The sequence below is a fragment of the Chiloscyllium plagiosum genome, unplaced genomic scaffold, assembly GCF_037043375.1.
Source record: "Chiloscyllium plagiosum isolate Xiang-an unplaced genomic scaffold, Cpla_swu_hap1 HiC_scaffold_22, whole genome shotgun sequence".
NCBI classification, from domain to species: Eukaryota; Metazoa; Chordata; class Chondrichthyes; order Orectolobiformes; family Hemiscylliidae; genus Chiloscyllium; species Chiloscyllium plagiosum.
Genome location: NW_028270160.1, coordinates 47,169,897 through 47,194,387, shown reverse-complemented (window position 1 = coordinate 47,194,387; position 24,491 = coordinate 47,169,897). Strand labels below are relative to the sequence as shown.

At 38.3% G+C, this 24,491-nt stretch overlaps 1 protein-coding gene across 3 annotated transcripts in view; it reads left to right on the top strand.

Moving 5' to 3' along the window:
• LOC122561382 (poly [ADP-ribose] polymerase tankyrase-2) overlaps positions 1 to 24,491 on the top strand; it is a 62,817-nt gene that overhangs the window by 4,255 nt on the left and 34,071 nt on the right. For 2 of the 3 annotated variants that reach the window (XM_087999020.1, XM_087999021.1), the window contains exons 2-8: positions 5,146 to 5,370; positions 12,655 to 12,750; positions 13,218 to 13,254; positions 15,963 to 16,038; positions 17,009 to 17,103; positions 23,171 to 23,237; positions 23,996 to 24,182. In XM_087999020.1, the coding sequence (XP_087855146.1) occupies positions 5,146 to 5,370; positions 12,655 to 12,750; positions 13,218 to 13,254; positions 15,963 to 16,038; positions 17,009 to 17,103; positions 23,171 to 23,237; positions 23,996 to 24,182 (783 nt within the window). The remainder of the gene's footprint in view (positions 1 to 5,145; positions 5,371 to 12,654; positions 12,751 to 13,217; positions 13,255 to 15,962; positions 16,039 to 17,008; positions 17,104 to 23,170; positions 23,238 to 23,995; positions 24,183 to 24,491) is intronic. The other variant, XM_087999022.1, reaches the window with a different exon arrangement.

Sequence of the window (24,491 nt, the reverse complement as noted above, 5' to 3'; positions counted from 1 at the left end):
GGCAAATAAGTGTCAATTGGGAACATTAGGAGACAGGGATTATTATGTCCATAATCTTTAGGATGATAGTAAAAAAAGAACAATGCAGTGTAAAATTGCATTTGGGGAGAGCAAACTTCAAGGGGGCAAGAATAAAGTTGGGTCAGACTGGAACTGAAGGTTCGTGGGAAAAGCAGTAGTTGAACAATAAGACCTTCGAAGAAGGGATGGTTTGAATACAGTTTAGATATCTTTCCTCAAAAGCGACAGGTGAGGCAAACAAACCAGAGCTCCCTGACTGAAAAAGAAGTTAGAGATTAAGATAAAGAAAGTGAGCTTCCAATAGAAAATATTATTGAGAACCAAGCTGAATACCGAATGTTCAGAAGGGAGTGTAGAAAACAAATAAGAGAACAAAGAAAGGATTTTTTTAAAATAAAAGACTGGCAGCTAAGAATAGGGATACACCTAGGAACTTAAATACTCTGAGGGTGGTAAAAGGAAGAATAGGACTAATTACAGACAAAAAGTAGATTTCCAATTGAAGCAGGGGGCATGATTTCAGAACTGAATAAATATTTTGCATCTGGCGGTAGTCAGTAGCACAAACCCATAGTACTTAAAACAACAAAACCAGAAAAGGCTACACTCCCTTGGTGTTCAGGCTGGCTTCCTGTCCTATGTGTGAAAGTGCAGAATCTGACTCAATATGCGTCTTTCCACATTATACATGGGGATTGAGGCCCATAAAAGGATGAAAAAGGAATGTAACAGATTACCGGAAGAGAAAATCAGTTAAGTGTGAAAACGAGGGAGGTGTTTCACAGGCTCATCAGATGATAGTGATTTCAGATACCTGGACTAGTCTGAGAATTATTTTGTGCAACATAACACATGGAGGTAATGCTCTAACAGGTGAAGTAACAATTTTTTGCATATCCTAGCTTGGCAGAGCCAAGGGATGAGAAACCTACTACGTTAAAGTCGTAGGATTGGATGGTGACAATCTTCCTGTCAGGCTACCTCCCCTTTTTTCTGGCAACAGTGAAGGTAGTAGTGGTAAGGATTAAACTTCACCATTCCCTTGATGTATTCACATGTTGTGAGTACCTTAGTTGGTTGTGCTTTTACTGGAAGGTGGCAGATTTAAGTTGGGTTTGTGAAAAGATGAGAGAAAGTGAGGACTGAAAGGATGGCCAAGCTGATAAGTTGTGGACTAGTGATAGAGTATTTGCATGGATCAGGGTTGGCAGATATATGTACCTTCGTAACAAAAACAAGTTGCTGGAAAAGCTCAGGAGGTCTGGCAACATCTGTAAAGAGAAATCAGTTAATGTTTCGGGTCTAGTGACCCTTCCTCAGTTGTTTCAGTATAAGTAGCTCTCTGCTTTGTATTCTGAAGAAGAGGCACGTTTGACCTGAAATGTTAGCTCTTTCACTCTCCATAGATCTGAGTTTCTCCATTATTTTGTTCATCAAAACACGTTTCTGGCATGACTGACAGTGGGGAGCAGGTTTTAAACTGCATGGTCATTCTCACCACTTCCTTATCCACCTCCATGCTCATTCCAGTGATTAATTGGCCAGCCTCATCCAGGTTCAGTATTTGTTGTCTCATCATTGGTTAACTGAGTGCTTTGTCTGTCCAATTTCTGATCTCCCACCCCAAATTTGTTCAGTTATGCTCGGGAGACCACTTATGGTCCAAAAGTCGACCATTTATCTGTATTTACTCGCTACTTAAGAATTTTATGTCCAAGATCAAAAAACCCTTTTCAGATGTTCTAATTCAGAAACAAATTCCCTGTTTATACAGACTGGATATTTCCTTTAGTTTTTTTTCTTGTGTGGCTTAAATGTTTAATCACAGGTCAACTTGTGCTGTTTTTGATCAATTGCAGTTCATGCCTGCTTAAATGACATGAGAAAATTTTGTGGTTTCTTCTTAGGTCAGCAATCTGGTAATTTTACTATATTTTTCCCCACTTGGTAACAAGACAGCAAATCAGAAATTGACATAAAACTGGCAATTCAGTACATTAAACATTTGCTTTAGCAGCAATCTAATTGTATATTTTAACAAATGACAAAGTTGTGACAATTTTTTTGCTTCAACATTTCTAATCTTATAAAGATTTATTCACTGATATAACTGTCGAGGATGTCTGTACCAGGGAAAAATAAGTCGCGTTAACTGCAAGTTTGCAGCATCTTTTAAATTTGTTGTTGGAATGAGCCCTTACGAGATTCTGGTAAGTTGCCACCTTGAAACACTGCAGTCATTTTTATGTGGGTATACCTGCAGTTCTGTTACAGAGGAAGTTCCAGGGTTTTGAGATTAGATTAGATCAGATTCTCTACAGTGTGGAAACAGGCTCTTCGGCCCAACAAGTCCACACCGCCCCTCCGAAGAGAAGTCCACCCAAACCCATTCCCCTAGCCTATATTTACCCCTGACTAACACACCTAACACTGGGCAATTTAGCATGGCCAATTCACCTGACCTGCGCATCTTTTTGGATTTTGGATTGTGGGAGGAAACCGGAGCACCCAGAGGAAACCCACACAGGGAGAATGTGCAAACTCCACACAGGTGGAAATCGAACCCAGGACCCTGGTGCTGTGAGGTAGCAGTGCTAACCACTGAGCCACTGTGCCGCCCCAGGAACGGTGACCAGGAACGTGAGAGTTCCAAGTTATGATGGATGACTTGGTGGAGAATTTTCAGGTGATGGTGTTCGCATACATCTGCTGCCTTGTACTTTTATGGGGGCTTGGAAGGTGATTTTGGTGAGTTGCTACAGTGCACCTGGTAGTTGGTACACACTGCCAATGTATACTTGTTAAGGAACTGAATCATTAACGTAGATGTGATGTCAGTCAAATAGGCTGGTTTGTCCTGGATTATGTCAAACTTGTTAAATGTTGGAACTGCACTCATCCAGACCAGTGTGGAGACAATTCAATCAAATTCATGACTTCTGCGTTGGTGGGTCTGCTTTGAGGAATCGGGTGGTGCACTAGTTGCTGCAGAATTCACAACCTCTGATCTGATGTAGCTGCAGTATTTATATGGCTGGCTCAGTTCAGTTTCTGGTCAGTGGTAATCCTTAGGACATTGGTAGTGAGGTAATTTTGGTTTAGGAATATCAAGAGGAGATTTCTTACTACTTGTATGCCATAAATGTTACTTGCCACTTATCAGCCTAAGCCTGAATGTTGGACCAGGTCTTGTTGCATATGTTGCACATTGCTTCAGGTACTGAAGCAGCAAATATTTGTGGAACAACAGTGCAAGTGTTTGGAAAATTTAAAGTTTACAATTTCATTGATTCTTTAGGGTAAATCTAAAATCTATGCACCAGAACTGCAGAGAAATGAAACCATGGCAGGCTTTTGGGTTCAAACCTGGGCACAATAGCAGCTGAGGAATGTGATTTTCAGCTTGGTGAAGAATTGACTGCCACTTATAGTTATATTTATTCTCTGGACTGGGTGTTCAATGCAGTATTACATGTGATTAGAACAAACAAATGAAAGCGGTTCCACCAGTAATGCTACTTAATGTTAGTACCATATCATTTTTGAGAGACATGTCTCTGCTGCAATAACTTTGATCTCATCCTGTATTTTACAATTAATTATTCTTAAGAGTATAAGATTCTCCTTGTTATAAAGTGCCAGACCATACCACATGGACTGCAGTGATTCAAAGTAGCTCAGAACCAATACTTTGAGGAATTACAAATAGGCAATAAATGCTATCCCAGCCAGTAATGCTCTTATAACCTGCTAGCCCTTGTGCAAGCTAGAATAAATGATGGAATGAATGATGTTAAGAGAGGATGACTGGGTTTGTTAGATAGTAAAGAGATTGGGATAGTGATTGGAGCTGAGGGAAGATAGAAAAAAGATATTGAACGTGGGTGCAAGGGTGAAGGAAAAGTCCAGTGGGATGGCATGAAGTTGGCATGTTCCACGTACCATTTCCTACAACTTACAGCTTGCATAGTGAGAGAGGAAAAACGATGGAGGAATAAGGAACAGCAAGACATGCCAGTGAAACTAAATTCAAATGATACAGTAATTCTGGATGTTGCTTAAGACCATCTACGGACTGTCATTTTTCTATTTTCCTATGAAGACTGCAGCCTGTTAGCATTATTCCAGTCTTTGTCAAATAAGTAGTGATGTATGTTGTGACAACTACTTACATTACCTCTTGTTTAGAATAGCTAATCCTGCCTGCTCAAATGGCGTTCTTCTGAATCTCGTTTCCTGTCAATCACCTGAGATCCAACTTCATTTTACTGCCAATCTGACTGACCATTCTTTCCTGCTTTCACTTCTTTAAGCTCCATTTTCTGTGACTGTTGCATCTTTGATAGCTATTTTTCACTAATGTCAGCCATGTCTTAGCTTCCTGATAGCTAGACATTTCCCATTCCAGTGGAGCCACTGCTATCTTCTCACATGTTCTCTTGTCCCAGTCACTGGTGTTAAGGCTCTCTTCTGTGTCATACTCATGGCCCTCTAGTCACAGCTTCTGTTTTAACCTGATCTTAACTGTGAATCCGCTTTTAAATTACAGGGTAAGCTACACTAGAGAATTTATTTGCTGCTTTGGAAAAGGTCTTCCAATGTTGTTTCCTTCAAAAAGTAACTCTGACCTTAATAAAGAGGGAATAAATGAAGTTTGACAATTCTTTTGTACAAGAATCTAAGTGCAATAATTGTATTAGAAATTACTGTAGATATCAATTTCAAATACACTGTTTCTGGAGACAGTTGCCATAAGTTTTCCTGCATCCTACATGGATATTTTGGTTTAAATATTTCAACAATTTAAATAAAATCATCTTCAAGCATAATTCATTTGTTGTTTAACTTAGTTTTAATTTGCATTCACCATTGTGGTGATATTTTACATTTCAGTTCACACTTGTTTTGAAATGCCTTAACCTCATTATTAGTTGGCCAAAATGTACTTTTAGAAATTTCTCCCTGAAAAATTTCTTTTGGCATATGGTTATTTGAGAAATTGTCAAAGAAGCATTCAGTGAAAAATAATCAAAAGTCTAAAGAAGGAGCTGTTAGCTAATTACTTCAGAATGCCTTATATTATGATTAGTGATTACTTAAATGACTATACATCAATCCCTCTAGGATTTGGACGGAAGGATGTAGTTGAATTTTTGCTACAGAGTGGTGCCAATGTCCATGCAAGAGATGATGGAGGCCTTATTCCTCTGCATAATGCCTGTTCATTTGGGCATGCAGAAGTTGTCAATCTGTTGCTGTGTCATGGTGCTGATTCTAATGCTCGGGATAATTGGAACTACACACCTCTCCATGAGGCTGCCATCAAAGGCAAAATTGACGTATGCATAGGTAAGCGTTCCTAAACTTGAAAAAATACTTTTGTTTCTTTTTTTTTATATAAGTTAACAGTCACTTCATAAAACCTATTACACTTTGTAGCAACAGGAGAAAGTCATTGGAATTGGATTGTTTTATATCAGCAATAAGAGGATGTTCTTGACATGCAATTTTTATGCAGCAACATCAACTTATGTCAATGAAGCATTTTGAAGTATTTAATTTTCTAAACAGCAAGCATACAAAACTGTGTTTACTAATATTGAGCATGAACTTTTGTTTGTACAATAGTCTGTTGCATATATTCTTAATATCAGATCCTGCAAAAACCCTACCTCATATGCTGTTGAACTTTTATATTTGGTTGTCAGTTTTATAATAAGCTGGTAAACATCTTTTGGGATTGAAGTCTTCTAACTCTGCATGCAATAATAACCACCGGCTCACTAGAGCCTCACTGCTAAGGTAATGGATTAGTGAGGCTGAGCAGTTTGTTAGGCAATTGCTGTTGGTGGTGCAAGATCTGCTTGTGAACGTTCTAATGCAAAGCAAAAGCAGTATATAAAGCAATGACCAAACTTAAAAACAATTTCTCATTTATTTCTTTGGAGATAAGGTAATGATGCAAGGAAGATTATATTAGGCTGCAAAAAAATCAATATCTGATGCACTCCAGAAGGGAAGATAGATGCTGATTTTTATCTAGCTGCTGTGCTTTAAAGTTCCTTTTTATTTCACTGTTTGACTTGTGAGGTAGTACATCCCTGGATATAGACAGGCTTCCAATCTTTAAATGAATGGACAATCAACATTTGAATTGAGACGCATTTGAAATGAATAGGAGATTCACCCAAAGGAGCATAAGCACTGCCATCTTGGTCAGATGACCTGTTCTGTGATATAATTAGAATTTTTTATGATAGTAATCTTCCTTCAAAAGTTATATTTTTCTAAGTAATGGGTTTATCCAGGTGACTGTATTATGGGTTGCTGTAAAAGTTGGACATTTTGTTGTGGAATTTTCATTTTTTATCTTTCAAAAAATGGGTTTATCTAGTTATTTGTTCTTTTGTAATGCTCTGTGCTACAGCTTACAGGCTGCATAGGTGAGTAAAAGTATTTGTTGATTTATTGCACATGTGCATGACTTTCATATTATCACAGCAGACTGTTGACAAAAGCAAACATCAGTAGAGCATGTGTTTGCAGGCCACGCAAACACAATGGCAAAACAAGCCCAATATGAGTGTTATATAGTCTGGTATCTTGTCTATGGAGATTTGTGACTGCAGTTCCTCCATAAATGCTTACCCCTGCCTTCACATAATAGTTTGATTTTTCTCTTCAGTACTTTAGACCATATTATTTGCTATGGTGCTTAATTATAGTTAATTAAGCCCCTTAAATGCATCTGTAGTATTCAACTCAAGTGAGCAACGTAACATTGAGTTCTCTGTTTTATCCACTGAGAAAATATATTTCTCCTTGATTCATGATTTATTGCTCCTTTTTGTTACAATCACTAAATGTGGACTCAGTGCAAATAGAACCATAGTGAAATATAATATTGGAATTTCATAATCAAGAAAACCTTTATCATCCCTTGTAGAATTGATTTCACAGAAAAACAGTGCCCTAAATTCTTGTCTAAAGGTGTTCTGCTTTAATCTTTTACCTGCTTTAAAAACAAAAGCATAATGTAACTTGATTTCTAAATGATCAATACATTCAGCCATTTTACATGTTTAATTTACTTTGAATCGAATAAACTAAATTATAGCAACAAGAAACTTTGTGCGTTGTTTAAGTTTCAAATCAAGTGTGATGAAAGGTGTCTGATACAAACTTTTTTCAAGTTTGGATTTCAAAATTGTGGCATAAAGTTGTTGGTTACTATTATGAAAGATTTGAAAAAATAACAAAGTCGGAGAGAGATCTTTGTAACATATTGGCCTAATCTGATATGTGTCAGGGAGCAGGGACCTGCCATGTAAATTGTTAATGTGCTGGGTTTATGATTCTATACTTTGAGTGCAAAGTTACAAAGTCTTGGTATTGGGGAATAGATGAGCCATTGTTTCTTGTGTTTGTTAAGATTTTTCAAACTCTTCTAGATTTGAATAGCTTGTGTTTTTGTCTTTTGCATAATTATACAATATATGGCAGAACCCTTCAGAACATAGCTATGCAGAGGCATCTGGGCATACAGGTCCACAGGTCCCTGAAAGTGGCAACAATGGTGGATACAATGGCCAAAGAGGCATACAACATGCTTGCCTTCATTGGGTGGGACATCAGACGTAGAAGTCAGCAAGCTATGTTATAGCTATACTGAGCTTTAGGGCCATATTTGAAATTTTGTGCACAGTTTTGGTCATCACACTACCAGAAGGAAATGGATACTTTAGAGAGGGGACAGAGAAGGTTTACCAGGATGTTGCTTGTCTTGGAGGGTTTTAGTTATGAGGAGAGGTTGGATAAACTCGTCTTTCACTGGAAAGACAGAGCTGAGGGCCGACCTGACTAGAGGTCTACAAAATTGAGAGGCAGAGATAGGATAGATAGTCAAGAGGCTTTTTGCCAGAGTGGAAAGGTCAATTACAAAATGGCTTGGATTCAAGGTGAGGGGAAAAGTTTTTAGCGGGGAAGTACAGTGAAACGTTTTTCTCAATGGATGATAGGTGCCTGGAACGCACTGCCAGTGGAGGTGTTGGACGCAGACACGCTAGCAACATTTAACGCATTTCTTGAGAGACGCATGAATAGGAGGTGAACAAAGGGATAGAAGCAGCACATGGGCAATAAGGAGCAGGTCTAAATGAGCATTAAGAATCAGTTCAGGCATGGTGGGCCAAAAGGCCTGTTCCAATACTGGATTATTGTACATTAAAGTTGTGCTTTCTTGTTATGGACACAAGGCTGCGAGTTCTTCGTTTCAGTGAATGACTATGTTAAATGAAAAAATATATAGATTTCATTCCGGTATCTGACTCGTCCAGTGCTGGCACCATGACATGGTGCAAACATTTCAGGAATTCAGAGATGCAAGTGTTCCAAACAGGAGGACCATCCATAAATATATGATGCAATCTGAACTCTGAAGAACTCTGAAGACTTGACATTTTAGGTACAATGGTATAAATAAAATTGAGATTAATCTTCTAAGATTTCATCAGGATAGATCACCAAAATGTCTTATCAATAAATCAGTATATAATTTCAAAGATTTAAGATGCATAAGAGAAAATTAAGCAGTATTTTCAGCATCCTGGTTATGTTGGTTGCTCATGGCAATGCAAGATCAAATCAATCCATTCATTATTAAACTTCTTAATTTAAATAGTATACTATGCTGTCTAGAAATACTGATGTACTTTAAAAATGTAATGCATTGATTGCTGCCGAAAACTTAAACCGATGTCTCTAATTATTTTTAACTTGCTTTTTAAAATATAAAAAGAATTCAGTCTTCCTTTGCCCTGGCTGATTAGATGTATCAAAGGCACAAACTTGATTTCTGAGAGGATTTAGAAATTTATCTTTTGATTTACAAAAGTATATTTCATATTCTATATGTTTTCCATATTTTGGGATAGTAACTTGTTCTTTAAACATTTAAGAGTGCCAATTTCTACTTTTGAGTATAATTGCTGTAATGGAGGTAAATTGTCTTTAGACTTTCAACTTGAAATCATTTACATATTGCTGAAAGCAAAATATGTTATTAGCCAATGCAATTGAACAGCACTTTACAATGTAATTTAACCGTGTATTTTTAGTGGTTAGTAGGTTCTATTTGAATATTAAAAACATATTACAGAGATATAAATTAATCAGTATTCCAGCATCTGCGTGTAACCTGGTTTTAAATGATTTACTTTAAAAATAGCTTTCATATTTAAATCTGTGCTGCTGGAGTTGTGGCCTCTTGACTCATTCAGTGTAATCCTTCCATCATTAGCAATTATACCAAAATTTAAATAAACACCTGCTCTAAACACCAGAAATCTATACATTTTTACTTAAGTTGTTGCTTGAAACTACGTGCTTGACTGAGCACTTTCTCTGCTATTCAAATATCCCTTTAATATATTTGACACCAAGTTGCATAATGTAAGAGATGTTATGTTATTGAATGGTGTCAGTTTCTCAACTAGCATAATCAAGAACTTTTTAAAATTTTCTGAATGGTGTTTTTGTCTAAAGGAAAGGCTGTCTAATAAAACAATTAATAGAAAATGAGTGGAGGATAACTCATCCCAGGGGTATGCTACGTTATGTGGATTTGGTCAGCTTTGAAAATAACATGTTTCAAAACAAGCATAAAATATATTCAGGTGCTTGGAATACAATTTGACTTAAAGTTTAGTGATTTCTTTTGAGCTGATATACCAATTTCAGAGGAAATTTTGTCTAAACGTTCATAACAACCAGTGGTATTTGCAGGCCTTGGTATTCTCCATTTCTATAATGTATATTTCACTTCTCTTTCTGTACCACGCTATTTACTTCAACCTATTTCTCCTTCCTATATGGTTCTGCTAGCTCAGACTGCCATTCATATAGACTGTACAAAGAGTGTATGTCAGTGGCAAGAGAGACAAACATTTGCATGAGTTCTAAAGACAAATTAGGTGCATCTCCTGTAAATTTCAATGACTTTGTACAAAGCCATGCACAGCAATCTGCATTATACCTAACACTGGCAGATCTTCAAAGCTGTAGTAATTTGAGATTTTTCATACAAATCCAACAGAAATAATCCACTGAGCCCAACTGGTCCATACCAGTATATATGCTCCAAGTGAGCCTCCTCCCATTCATTCTCTAACTATATCAGCATATTCTTCCATTCCTTTTTCACTCTTCTTTGGTCAGTTTTCTCTTAAATATTATAAACAGCAAGATGTATTTAAGACATTTAAATATGGCCTGTGGTTTGGAAGAACTTTGTTTTTGGGCCAGTATGTCAGCACTTGGTCCTGTCCTCAAAGCTGCCCACAAAAAAAATTATTGCATGTTGCTTTATTCTTTCTGACAGCGACTTCAGTTTGATGCTAATCTTTTGATACTCAGCAGCAGTGTCAGTAAAGAGGGAAGCAGACATGTTCATACTTCAAATAAGAAAATTAAGGCACTTAATAGCCTATACTCATTTAAACTTTCAGGTAGCAACATAAGCAATTATGATCGTACTTTAACTTCTGTTTAAATTCGAAGAGGATTAGTAATGATCATTTAGCCCGCAAGATAGTTAGCTTTCAATGAGATCGTATCTGATTTATTTCTTATCTCCAAATGCCTGCCTTTGCCTCATACAACTTCATAATTTTGGACAACAAAATCTTGAATGTAAATGGCAAAATACCTAAATACATTCTAAAGTTTCTGTATGATCTAACTTTATTGGCCAATCGTAGAAGTGTGTTCCAAATTTCTCTCTCCCTTTGTGAAGAGGTATTTGCTGATTTCATTCCTGCATGGTCTGGCTCTTTCTCTAAGCTGTACCCTTAGTCCTACCCAAAAGTCCTGCAATTAGTGAAAATGGGGTACAGTTTTTCTTTCAATTTTCTCTTAAAATCTTACAGCTTGAGTAAATCGTCCCTTAACCTTTTTAAATTCCGGAGCATATTGCCTTTGTCTGTAGTCAGCACTAGTCTAAATCTTTTGGAGTCCACTTATTCTGATAAGCCATTGTTTTCTTTCAAGGACAATTTATACTTCTTATGCTGTGAGATTTGTCACTGCTCACAATAATTCATATCTGGCCGAACTATGGTGCTTTGTAAAAAATTGTTTTGAGATGTATGCATCGCTGACAAGGTCAGCATTTTTTTGCACGTCCCTAATTCCAGAGGGCATTTAATAGTTAACCCCTCACATGCTTACACTGAAAGCCATTTTCCTTTCCCTTACCCATTCATTTTTTTAATCCTGCTGAGAAAAGTGACACACAGGCAAAGCTTTTCATCTTGCACATGTGTTTTAAAAAATTCTCAAGGTCAGGTTCGTAGGAGAGTAGTCTGACACAGAACAAACGACCAAGAGGCGAGTCTGCTAGAATATGAGCATTTTATTCCCCGCAGCGTCGCCACAACCAGGTCTCATACTTACAACGGGTCTGGCTTATACTCACTCTACATGTTACCGGAACTGGGAGCCGTCAGTTCTCGTAGAGCGGTTGCCAACAACCCACGCTCGGCGGTTAAACGTAACCCCGGAGCAGACTCCCGGGTCTGGTGACTTTTCCAGCTGATATACTCTTTTCCAGATATAAACATTCATGTGAACAGCAGAGCAAGGCTAAAAAACACATTCCATTCTGGTTACATACAGATAAGAAGATTCACACGGGGAGGTGTGTAATAAGATTCACACGGGACTAAGCAACACCTCCATTCCGGTTAGATTCACACATGTATTGGGACATAATTTTAACCCTTTCACCACGTTCCACTGCTTGGCCCAATACATATGTTACATTATGATTCACACATGTGTTGGGACATAATTTTACACCACAACATGTCAGGACAGATGTAAGACTACCAAATCTCAAAAGAAACATCAGTTTATACTGCATGAAAAAAAATTACTGATTGGTTAAATGGATTCTAAAGTATTTCCGTGTGAAATGTACCAGCTGACAGTTATTCCCAAGCTTTTATTTAAATTTTTTTAAAAATGGACAGATCATCTCTGGTCAAAGCATCACTATAATAACTGCACAAGGAGCAGTTATCCCCAAACTTTTGTTTAATTGATAAAAGGACAATGCCTGGACTTTTTTTTTCTGATTGCAGAAGACATGGCCCTGCAAATAAATAAACATAGCTTCTTGAAAGTTTACGTGAGACAGGGATTGCTAGTTAAAACGGGTGACAGTATACAAGTTAAAATGATTCTTGTGAAGGTAAGAATGGGGAACTATCTCTGAGAGGAACATCTGATATTCTAAAATTTAAATGGGAGCAGGAAGGACAATGGGTCCTGAGATTTTATTTTTATAAGGTTGAGCTGCTTTTCTGTGCTAGTATTTTCTTTTAACTTTCAACAGACACCAATTTCTTCAGATTTGTTCCCGAGATGCTTTATGGTAGTTACAGACATAGCAATGTTTAACATTGGAAATGCCTAAAGAAGCATCACTCTCAAGCTTAACAGGTAAATTTGTGGACTCATTGGCATAGGGTTTTCAATGTATTTTGAATTGTTTCATGTATTAATTTAATATTGTTATTGCTGTTTAATGCAAGTTACTTCATGCCAATCTTATTTTCATTGTTTTGGTTACAGTGTTGCTGCAACATGGAGCTGACCCACATATTCGGAATACCGATGGAAGAACAGCATTAGACTTGGCGGACCCGTCTGCTAAAGCTGTATTGACAGGTGAGCTTTGAATTATTTAATTTAATATTTTTAATTTTGTTTGAACATGTTAATGGAAATGGAAGCAATAAGACGAGATGTGGAATTTCCAGTAACTAAATTTGCTGCTAAACTGTTGTTGTATATATTTCTTGGTGGCCTCTTGATGACTGGCTTTGGTATAGACTGAAAGCAGGAAAATGCATAAAGTAGTTCATCTTGCATGAAGTGAATGGTACAGAAGTAGGAAAGAAATTTTAAAAATTGTAAAAGAAACAAAAGGGAAAATTGATGTACATAATTATTTGGAATAGTACTGATAGAATGGATCTGTGTGGATATCTAGAAGTAGTATTTTCAAGTAAATTCAGTAGCATTTGTTTCTGATTTGGAACCCAAGAAAGTGAAATTTGAATTGTAATAAATCAGGTTTATTTGCTATAGTTTTAATTTTTAAAACACTTAACTAGTTAAATTACATTTTACAGGTGAATACAAAAAAGACGAACTGCTGGAAACTGCAAGGTATGGGCACACTTTATGAAAACTAGCTTAATATTGCTGTTTTCCTATCAAGATGGGTAACTTAACACTAATTGACAATCTATAAAATACAATTTTATTAATCTCCATAGTTTGTTTGAACTTAATCATCATGTCTTAACTACCCTAAATTGTGTATTCTAATAATAATACAGAAAGAATTGCTATTTGAATTATGGAAAGATGCCACTTGTAATTCAGATACATATTGTAAGGCACAGGCAAACAGTTGACAAGATCTGTGAAGAGGTATGCAAAACTTACTTGAAATTGCATTGCTTGTAAATTTAAAACCTTATAGTGTTTAGGAGAGATCTGTACTCCAGTTTGGTAGTGAAATTGTAATTTATTTGAGGGAGTGTTTGCTGACACTGACCACTGCGGGCAGCTACACAGGTGCACTCGTTGGAGAACACACTTTGGGTGACATCCTTTTGCTTTCTAAGCCTGCATTCCCCCCCAAAACCCAATTAATTTAAAGCTCTCCCTGCAGCCTCATTATTCAGTTTGCTAGGATACTACAATCCATTCCACCCACACCAATTTTTGACCTATGTACTTAACTCCTTGACTTTATTTCCCTGTGTCAGTTTTCCCATAATCCTGGATTACTTCTTAAGTTATTAAATTGAAGGTTCTGCTTTGTAATTTAGCTACTTACTGTTCACCTATTTTTGTTTTCCTAACCAATCTGATCATAAATATTATTATATACTTCTGGAGCATATGGGATTTGAACCCATGCCTCCCAGATCAGAGATAGGAACACTATCACTGTGCCATTTTCCTTACTGTTCAAATTCTTTCAGCAGAATCTCCTTTTCAAGTCTGATCAATGTTGTTAGTAGCCACGTGAAGAATGGCAACTGGATCCTACCCCTCCCACTTCATTACGTTTCCATCTCTGAGAAAACATCTTGAATGTTGGCACTAACCAGGAACAGAGCCTTCGGGATTGTTGCTCAAGGCTGCAGAGAACAGTATCAGTCTCCCTAGTTATACTATCCCGTACCACCACTATATTCCTATTTCCTTCCCCCACTTGAATGACCTCCTGTATCACAGTGCCACGGTGACTTGATGCCTCACCATTGCCAACTGAACAGTTAGTAGGTCCGACGATTGTTAAATGCCACGACCTGAGTCCCCATACCTGCCTCACCTGCACTCATGCCAATTACAGACTAAATTTGAATTGCCCAGTCTGAGGGTGTGACCACCTTCTGGAGCAAACCTTTCCGTTTTGTTTTGTTGCAGCAACTGCAGCTTCATCTCCTCAGTTCAGTTCTATGGTTCTTCAAGCTGTAAAAACTCATGGATGTTTGATTTAGACATGGTAGTGTCTGGGAAATTCCATATGTTGTAACATCAGTGCATCAGTCCTGCCATCATAATCATAGAATCCTGACAGTGTGGAAGCAGGATGCACCAACCACCTCACACCAACCCTGTGTAGAGCATCCCACCCAGACCTAATCCCTTATCCTATCCTTGCAACCCTGCCGTGGTCAATCTACCTAGCCTGCACATCCCTGGACATTACTGGAAATTTAGCATGGGCGATCCAGCTAAACTGCACAGCTTTGGACTGCGGGAGGAAATCCATGCAGAAAAGGGGAGAATGTGCAAACTCCACACAGGCAGTCAACAAGGACCAAACCAAACCAGAGTCCCTGGTGCTGTGAGGCAGCATTGCTAACGATCGAGCCATTGTACTGCCCAATCATCTTGACTTCATTTATAAATTTATTACTCTACTGCTCTTTACACTTCAGTAATTTTTTTTGTGGCAATGGGATTGGTATAGTCGGTTTTCTTTTGTAGACTGGCATGGACACAATGGGCAAAATAGTTTTGATATCAATTAAAGCCAGCCTAGTCTAATAGTAATTTCAGCATTTGCCATGGTGGGATACACATTCACAGAGCACTAGCCTGGGACTTTGAATTCTTAGTTCAGTGACAGTACTGTTCCACCACCGTCTTTTATTTTGCCTACAGCATCAGTACACACATTCTCTAATCGGGATTTGGCATACATTTAGTTTCAGGAGTTTTTCATTTGATCGTATGTGTATTTTCTATCCTATCTCCTATGTAGGCAGGAAAATTGTTAATTTCTGTTTCAAGCTGCTGTTAGTTATGTTAAGGCATGAAATTGATATTAGTTTTGAAATTATAGGACAGCTGTAATAGTGACAATGTTACTTTTAGTCTTCGTATGCAATCACCACTCACTAAGCTTTAAACTTCAAATGTTATGGGCATGCTTTAATTGATTTAAAGCAATTACCTTTTGTCAAAACTAAATTTACACTAATTAATAGATTAACTTAATTCTGAGAACATTTTATTGTAAAAGTGGTGCTGTGTTATACTTCTCCACATGGTGTCATCAGATTACTACAGTGCATTAATGGTGAGCTGCAACATTTTTATTGCGTTTCTATTATGTAAGTATGATGAAGGACTTTGTACTTAAACACTTGTAGAGAACACACGTAATTCAACAGTTATTTGTTAATATTTAATTTACTGATTTATAAATATTGTCAGTCGTTTGATTAAAATAACCGCAGTTCTGAAAATTGAAGTTTTAAAACATTAATGCAAAGTAATTTTGATTTTATAAAAATCCATTCCTTTAAGTGGCATGTAGGGATGTATAATTTTAAAAGATTTATTTCTAGGAATGGAAATGAAGAAAAGTTGATGTCCCTTCTTACACCATTGAATGTAAACTGCCATGCAAGTGATGGTAGAAAGGTAAGAATTTTATTGATACTGTTAGCCAAATAGTTACAAATATCAAGTTATTGAATGGACTTGGGCAATTTGGTTGTGGAATTGTTACCTTGTGGAAAATTGACCAGAATGGACACTACCATAGAATTGGATAGCAACAATTTTTGAAAAGTAAAATGTATAAATAAATGTTTTGAAACCTTTATATTGTACAAGAAATGGAAATGGAAAGCAAGATGTACTGCATCTTAGTTAAAGCAGGAAATTGTATGTGAAACAAAATATCTTTACAGTAAGAGAAATTCTGAGGGATATTAATGGCAAAATAGGCAATGATCATAATATTTGTATAATAGAGAATAGCAATAGTTTAAAATGATCTAATATCAGACACGCTTTCACTTGTATTCTGTCCAGGAATGGAGTAACTACTCCATTGAAAGCAGAATAGAATTTGTTCTTGCTTCAAAGATCTGGTATTAAGGTCTGGAATAATTACTCTAAAGAACTTCTGCAGTATGATATAAAAGTGACAATATGAATTGCTAAATACAGGGTGACTCTTCAGTCACCAGAAAAATTAACAATGTTGTTAGAAACTTAATTGCCTAAGTCTCTTAGTGGGATTACACTGAAATCCAAAATCGTTTAGTTTAGTTTTTAAATCGAAACTTAACAAAAACTTGTACATATACCTTATGAATTTGTAATGCTTTTGAGTCCCATCATGATATCCACAGAAAATGAGAACAGTATATGATGAGGGGCAATATGAAGCATTGATTGGGTTGGGCTTGATTAGCAACAATGAGAACTGTAACACTAAAATCAAGCAGCATTGTGGGCTTCAGTGTTTTATCTGGATTTTAATCTGTGTAATAGTGGATCAGACTTCAATTGTGTAGAGAGAGCTGAAGCATTTAACTTTTCAAATCTCTTTTTAAATAGACTATAATTTTCCTAATGAAGTATTTTCCTTATATCTGTACAGTCTACACCACTTCATCTAGCAGCAGGATATAATCGTGTTAAGATTGTACAGCTGCTGCTTCAGCATGGTGCTGATGTTCATGCAAAGGATAAAGGGTGAGTATTTGCTTTAATGCCTGTCCTGTGGTGCAGAGGTTTGAATGTGATGGGAAGGAACATCAACTGTGATAGTTCAGTCAACATTAGTCTAAACCTTGCAGTAAATCTACTCCTTGATTATTAGACTTTTCATGCCTGTCTCAAATCTGCTATATTTTGTCTATCAGCATCCTTTATATCATTAACTTGAAGGTGGAAATAAATATTAAAATACAACTTTCTGCCAATTTTTCTACAAAAAAAGAATTTCATTACCGAAATATTAGAAGAAATCCTAAAATCTACTGCAACAACAATAACCTTGACTTTAATGTGTTGGGGTAAGTAGGTCACCAAATGATACATTGTGAATTTCATCACATTCTTTTCGAAGTGGAGTTGAGTTTGGCAACCTGCAGCATGTAGCTGCTTGTAGTCTTGCAGGTGAGAGAATGTGAGGACTGCTGATGCTGAAGAGTCAGAGTCGACAAGTGTGGCACTGGAAAAGCACAGCAGGTCAGGCAGCATCCGAGGACCAGGAGAGTCGATGTTTTGGGCATAAGCCCTTATTCAGGAATGTGGGGGCAAAAGGGGGTTGAGAGATGATTAGGTAGATGGGGGTGAAGCTGAGGGAAGAGCCCCAGCAAGGTGATCGGTTGGTGGGAAGGGGGGATGGATTGGTGGGACAGGTAAAGAGGGTGGTGCCAAGTTGGAGTGTTGGATTTGGGATGATGTGGGGAGAGGGGGAGATTTAGAAACCAGTGAAGTCGATGTTGATGCAGTGTGGATGAAGGGTCCCAAGGCGGAAGATGAAGTATTATTCGTCCAGTTGTTGGATGGCTTGGATTTGGCAATGGAGGAGTCCCACAACTTGGATGTCCTTGGGGGAGTGGGAGGAGGAGTTCAACTGGTCAGTCACAGGGTGGAGGGTTTGTTGGATGTATGTGTCCCAGAGATGTTCCCTGAAAAGTTCTGAGAGTTGGTGGTCTATCTCCCTGATGTAAAGGAGACCATATCATGAGCACCGGACACAGATGAGGTGGATGGACGTGCAGGAGAATCTCTGCTGCGTATGAAAAGATCCTTTGGGCCCTTGGACTGAGCTGATGAGGGAGGTGTGGGGGCAGGCTTTACACCTCATGGGTTGGCAAGGGAAGGTGCTGGGTGTGGAGGCTGGCTGGTTGGTGGGTGGGGTGTGAACCTAATGAGGGAGTCACAGAGGGAATGGTCTCTGCGGAATGTAGGTAGGGGTAGGGAGGACAATGTCTTTGGTGGTTGGGTCTATTTGTAGGTAGTGGAAATGGCAGAGGATAATGCGTTGTATCAGGAGATTGGTGGGGCGGAAGGTCAGGACCAAGAGGTTTCTAGCCATGTTGTGGTTGGAGGGGTGGGGTTCAAGATCAGAGCTGCGGGAAGTGAAGGCGATACACTGGAGGGCATTGTTGATCATTGGATGGGGAAATTGCAATCCTGGACATAGGAGGCCATCTGGGATGTCCTGGAGTGCAATTGCTCCTCTTGGGAGCAGATATGGCGGAGGCAGAGGAACTGGGAGTAAGGGATCATGTTTTTAACAGGAGTGAGGTATTGGAGGAGGAGAGTTCAGGTTGGTGTGGGAGTCAGTTGGTTTGAAATAGATGTCCTTGTTGAGTCCGTTGTCGGAGACGGAGAGGTCCAGGAAGGGGAGGGAGGTGTCCGAGATGGTTCAGGTGAACTTAAGGTCAGGGTGAAAGGTGTTAGTGAAGTTGATGAACTGTTCCACCTCGTCATGGGAGCATGTGGTGGCACATTAATCATCAATGTAGCAGAGGAAGAGTTGGGGGATGGTGCTGGTGCAACTGTGGAAGAGGATACATGGAACAGTTCATAAGAGGCAGGCATAGCTGGGGCCCATGTGTGTGTGCCCATGGCTTCCCCTTTGGTCTGAAGGAATTGGGATGATTCGAAGGAGAAGTTGTTCAGGGTGAGGACCAGTTCTGCCAATCAAACGTGTGTCAGTGGAGGGGTACTGGTTGAGTTGGTGGGAGAGGAAGAAACTGAGGACTTGGAGGCCTTCGCCACGGCGGATGGGTGTGTAAAGGGACTGGATGTCCATGGTAAAGATGAGGCATTGGGGGCCAAAGAAATGCATTTCTCACTGCATCTTCTGAACCCAGCTTTCTCAGAGAGATGCAGAGCACCATGCCCATTAGGGGGTTCAGTTGCGATGAAGTGGCAGGAGGTAGGGCACATGTCATACTTAGAATAATGGCTTCTGTTTGGTAAATTTAAAGGTCTAGCAAGACCTTTGGAGGCTCTGAGAGATTGTGGGGAATGATTGGTATGGTCAGAGAAGTTAGTTTGGAGGTCAGCATGGGGAGTTTGTGGCATTGTTTAGGAGGGTAAACGAATGGCTGGTGTGATTAATGGGGTCAGTTCTGTTACTCAGGCATAAGACTAATTTTTTGTTTCTGTTGGACATTTCTGGCTAACTGTCCAGGTGAGGACTGTGGAAGGTAGTCAGCTAATGTCACTGATGATCTGTGAAGATCGAGAAACTTGAATATCTGAGCTAGTTTTCCCTTGGGAATCAATGGTTAATCGTTTTGATACATTTACAATTTCAAAGTACATTGATATTAAATAATAAGTAGCATCGTGCTTGAATTAAACCTATTTAAGTTGATAGTCTGCATACTGATTTTATGTAAGTCCTTGAGGACAAGGATCAGATTTTATGGTTGTACGTTCAAATTACTAAGTGTTACTTGTTATTTTAGATCATGAGAGTTCATGGGCGAGAAAATTGTCCTGAACGTTTTAAATTGAAATTGTTTTAAGCAGACCTTAAAATTGTCAATAAAGACAAAATTTAATTAAATGTTGTTGTGGTTCTGTTCGCCGAGCTGGAAGTTTTTGTTGCAAACGTTTCGTCCCCTGGCTAGGCGACATCATCAGTGCTTGGGAGCCTCCTGCGAAGCGCTTCTTTGATGTTTCCTCCGGTGTTTATAGTGGTCTGTCCCTGCCGCTTCCGGTTGTCAGTTTCAGCTGTCCGCTGTAGTGGTTGGTATATTGGGTCCAGGTCGATGTGTTTGTTGATGGAGTTTGTGGATGAATGCCATGCCTCTAGGAATTCCCTGGCTGTTCTGTCTGGCTTGCCCTATGATAGTAGTGTTGTCCCAGTTGAATTCATGTTGCTTGTTGTCTGCGTGTGTGGCTACTAAGGATAGCTGGTCGTGTCGTTTCGTGGCTAGTTGATGTTCATGTATGCGGATTGTTAGCTGTCTTCCTGTTTGTCCTATATAGTCCTAAAAAACACACCGGACCATCAACGCCACACTCACAGGAATCCGATTCACGAGAGAAGAAGAAAAGGATAGCCAACTCCCATTCCTAGACGTGATGGTACAGAGAACACCGAACGGAGAATTCACTACAAGGGTATACAGGAAAGCCACACACACAGACCAAGTCCTAAACTACGAAAGTAACCACCCCAACACACACAAACGAAGCTGCATCAGGACACTATTCAAAAGGGCCACAACACACTGCAGTACACCAGAACTGCAAAAAGAAGAAGAGGAACACCTATACAAGGTATTCGCCAAAAACGGATACCCGCGCAACTTCATCAACAGATGCCTAAGAGAAAGACCACGGAACGAGGACATACCACAACCAAAAGGACTAGCCACACTACCATACATCAGGGGTATCTCAGAACTGACAGCCAGACTACTGCGATCCCTAGGACTCATAACGGCACACAAACCAACAGCCACGCTCAGACAACAACTCACCAAAACAAAGGACCCAATACCCAACATGAGCAAAACTAATGTAGTGTACAAAATCCCATGCAAGGACTGCACAAAACACTATATAGGACAAACAGGAAGACAGCTAACAATCCGCATACATGAACATCAACTAGCCACGAAACGACACGACCAGCTATCCTTAGTAGCCACACACGCAGACAACAAGCAACATGAATTCAACTGGGACAACACTACTATCATAGGGCAAGCCAGACAGAGAACAGCCAGGGAATTCCTAGAGGCATGGCATTCATCCACAAACTCCATCAACAAACACATCGACCTGGACCCAATATACCAACCACTACAGCGGACAGCTGAAACTGACAACCGGAAGCGGCAGGGACAGACCACTATAAACACCGGAGGAAACATCAAAGAAGCGCTTCGCAGGAGGCTCCCAAGCACTGATGATGTTGCCTAGCCAGGGGACGAAACATTTGCAACAAAAACTTCCAGCTCGGCGAACAGAACCACAACAACGAGCACCCGAGCTACAAATCTTCGCACAAACTTTAATTAAGTGTAAATAGAAAATGGAAGTTAATTGTTATAAAATCTATTGTAAAAAAATTTCATTTCTATAAGTGAATTTGTACTGGTTTATTCAGAATAGCAAATCAACGTTTAAGTCATTTTATTTTTTTTTGTTCTGTAACTTCAAACTCTTGTATTTTATAATCACTTAACAGTATAGAATCTGAATACTCCTGGAGAAATGTGTTTTTGAAGCTTTTCATGTTACACTCATTAGGACAGACGAGTTAGTACCCATAAATCAAGGTGAAAACTTTGACAGCTAGTCTGTTTTTTATTTTCATCAATAATCACATTTGTGGAGGTGAGGTAAATTTCTTTAAGGCTGTTAAGGTTTCTTAAAAAAAAAAAATTGCTGGTGCCTGCTGTAGAACATCATCAAATTCATTGACAACAATGCCACAGAAGAAACAATTGTTTGGTTGTCAAAACCTGTTTTTTGTGTGCACTTTCTGTCTGAGATACCTTACATGTTGTATATTGTTTAATGCAAATGAATGTCTGTTATATTAGATTAGATTCCCTACAGTGTGGAAACAGGCCCTTCGGCCCAACAAGTCCACACTGACCCCCCTGAAGAGTAACCCACCCCCCTCCCCTCTGACTAATGCACCTAACAACTATGGACAATTTAGCATAGCCAATTTACCTGACCTGCAAATGTTTGGAATGTGGGAGGAAACATCTTTATGCTTTTTAGTGTAACAAAACTTTGCAGAGCACAGAAATAGAAGATGCTTAGCCACATGTCTCCATCCTTTTTGAGTCTTTTCATTGTGTACTTATCATTACTAATCTGTTCTTGTAACATTTTAAAGGTGAATACAACCACATGTTTAGGAACAGAATAATAGATTATGTTGTGAACTTTGGTAATCTTAAAACAGCATATCCAGAGTCTAACCATGAGTAACATTACAAGAGATTCTGTAGATCCTATATCTGAAAGTCTATAAAGTGGAAAACATCCAAAGTGCAGAAATTGCGCTTACAAGTGGAATACATTGCTGAATGGTGAGCGTGTGTGTTTTTAAAATAGCCTGTTAAAGAAAATCAAAGTCAAAAATCACTATTGGAATTAGAATGACATCAGTAATTCAAACTCTTATTCAGAAAAACACAAGCCATTATGTGCAATTGACTAATTGCTGCAAAACTGTATTGCTTTTCCTGCTTACCCAATATTTGCTTATAAACTAATATAAGTACATTAGTAATAATAACAGTAGTAATAATAAAGAATTTTGAACAATTTATCTGTAGAATGCAAATTTGAAATCCTTGAAATGATTTTCCCTCCCCTTCTCTGAAGGATTTGTTCTGGTCTATTTGCACAGCCTGCATTTTCTTCTCAGCCTTCGACTGCTGGGAAACTCCAACAGCTATTTAGAAATGGTGGAAATCTGTGTAGGGAACATGGTGGAAAGTGTAATTTTCATTTGTCAGCTGTGAAATAAAAAATCCAGAGTATGCTGCAACAATCCATATCCGATTACTCATATTATAGATGATGGAAAAATGTCAAAAGTAAAGCGCTATCTTTAGCCTTTGAAGGAGTTCCAGAAATTGCTGACAGAGTTAAATGCATTAAAGATGTTTAATTTGCACTACATGCACCATGATTACCTGGTGTAAAGTGCAAAGAGGGGATCAAGGTAGGGGATCAAGAGAAGTATCAAAAGTCTTTGTTAGTAATTTATTGGAACTATTCTGAATTTTTTATATAAATCTGTTTTGTATTTCAGAGACTTAGTACCTCTTCACAATGCCTGTTCCTATGGTCATTATGAAGTTACGGAGCTCTTAGTTAAGGTTAGTATTTAAACCTTGTTCTGATTTTGTGCATTATAGGTTAGTTATACCGGTGTGGATAATTTGTATAGAGCTAAATATATTAAAGAAGAAATAATGCTCTGGAACTCACTAGCATTCGGTCTTGAACCAACAATCAGATTCAACATAGGCTAATGGGATCAAAATCTCTGTCTTGTACAGGATCTTAAACATTTAAATCCAGTTGATGGTCATATGCCCATAGTACAAAATTTCACTAACTCGACACTAAATTGACAATCTCACATCAAAATAACAAAAGGTGGTTTGTGGAAAATTGAAAATGTTCCACTGATAGAGTTGGGGCAGAGAGGAGGGGGCTCGACCTTGTACCTAACTGTATGATAGATATGTACTTGGCATTGTGGTTAAAATAGAACATTTTCCAGGGTTAATATCTTGTGCCTGAGAGTGTAAAACCTAGCTTAGATCTCTATGGTGCTGTAAAGATAGCCAATGTATTTGTATTCACATACTGAATCTGAAATGAAGCTTTTTGCTCTATCTTACCATCCCTTTTTTCTTGATGCTATGTATTTGACTTCCTATTTAACTTTAGAAATTGAGTGAAATAAGAAATATTGTTATCACTTGTCTCCACTTCTAAATGGTGCAAATTTCTTAACGTGTGTTTCTGAATTGTTAATGTGCGTTTCTGAATACTTGAACAGTGCACTTTGAAGAAGTTTAAAATTATTTTTATAATTAATTTTTTGAAAACTGATTTCTATTCACAGCATGGTGCGCATGTGAATGCTATGGACCTCTGGCAGTTTACTCCTTTGCATGAAGCAGCCTCCAAGAACCGGGTACAAGTATGTTCCCTATTGCTGAGCTATAGTGCTGATCCAACATTACTGAACTGCCATTCAAAAAATGCTATTGATTTGGCCCCTACACCACAACTAAAAGAACAATTAGCATGTAAGTTTTTCACAAACCTTTCTCTTTTTCATTGTTACTTTAAATTAAGCATTAAACGTTCTGTGACTGTTGAGTATTGGTGCATAATGATGTTTATAATGGGTATATTTTCTCAAAAATTTATAACTTCTTGAGTAAAGGATGCTGAACACTGCTGACATAGAAAAGGAAGTGCATAAATGAACCTGGCTTATTTTTCTTTTTAGGTTCTATGGTAATGGGCATCTCAAAGAGTTTTTTATTTGTAAAAAAGTGTTTTGTTTATCAATGACCAAAAGGACTTCACCTTATCTAGTACCCCTCAAGTAC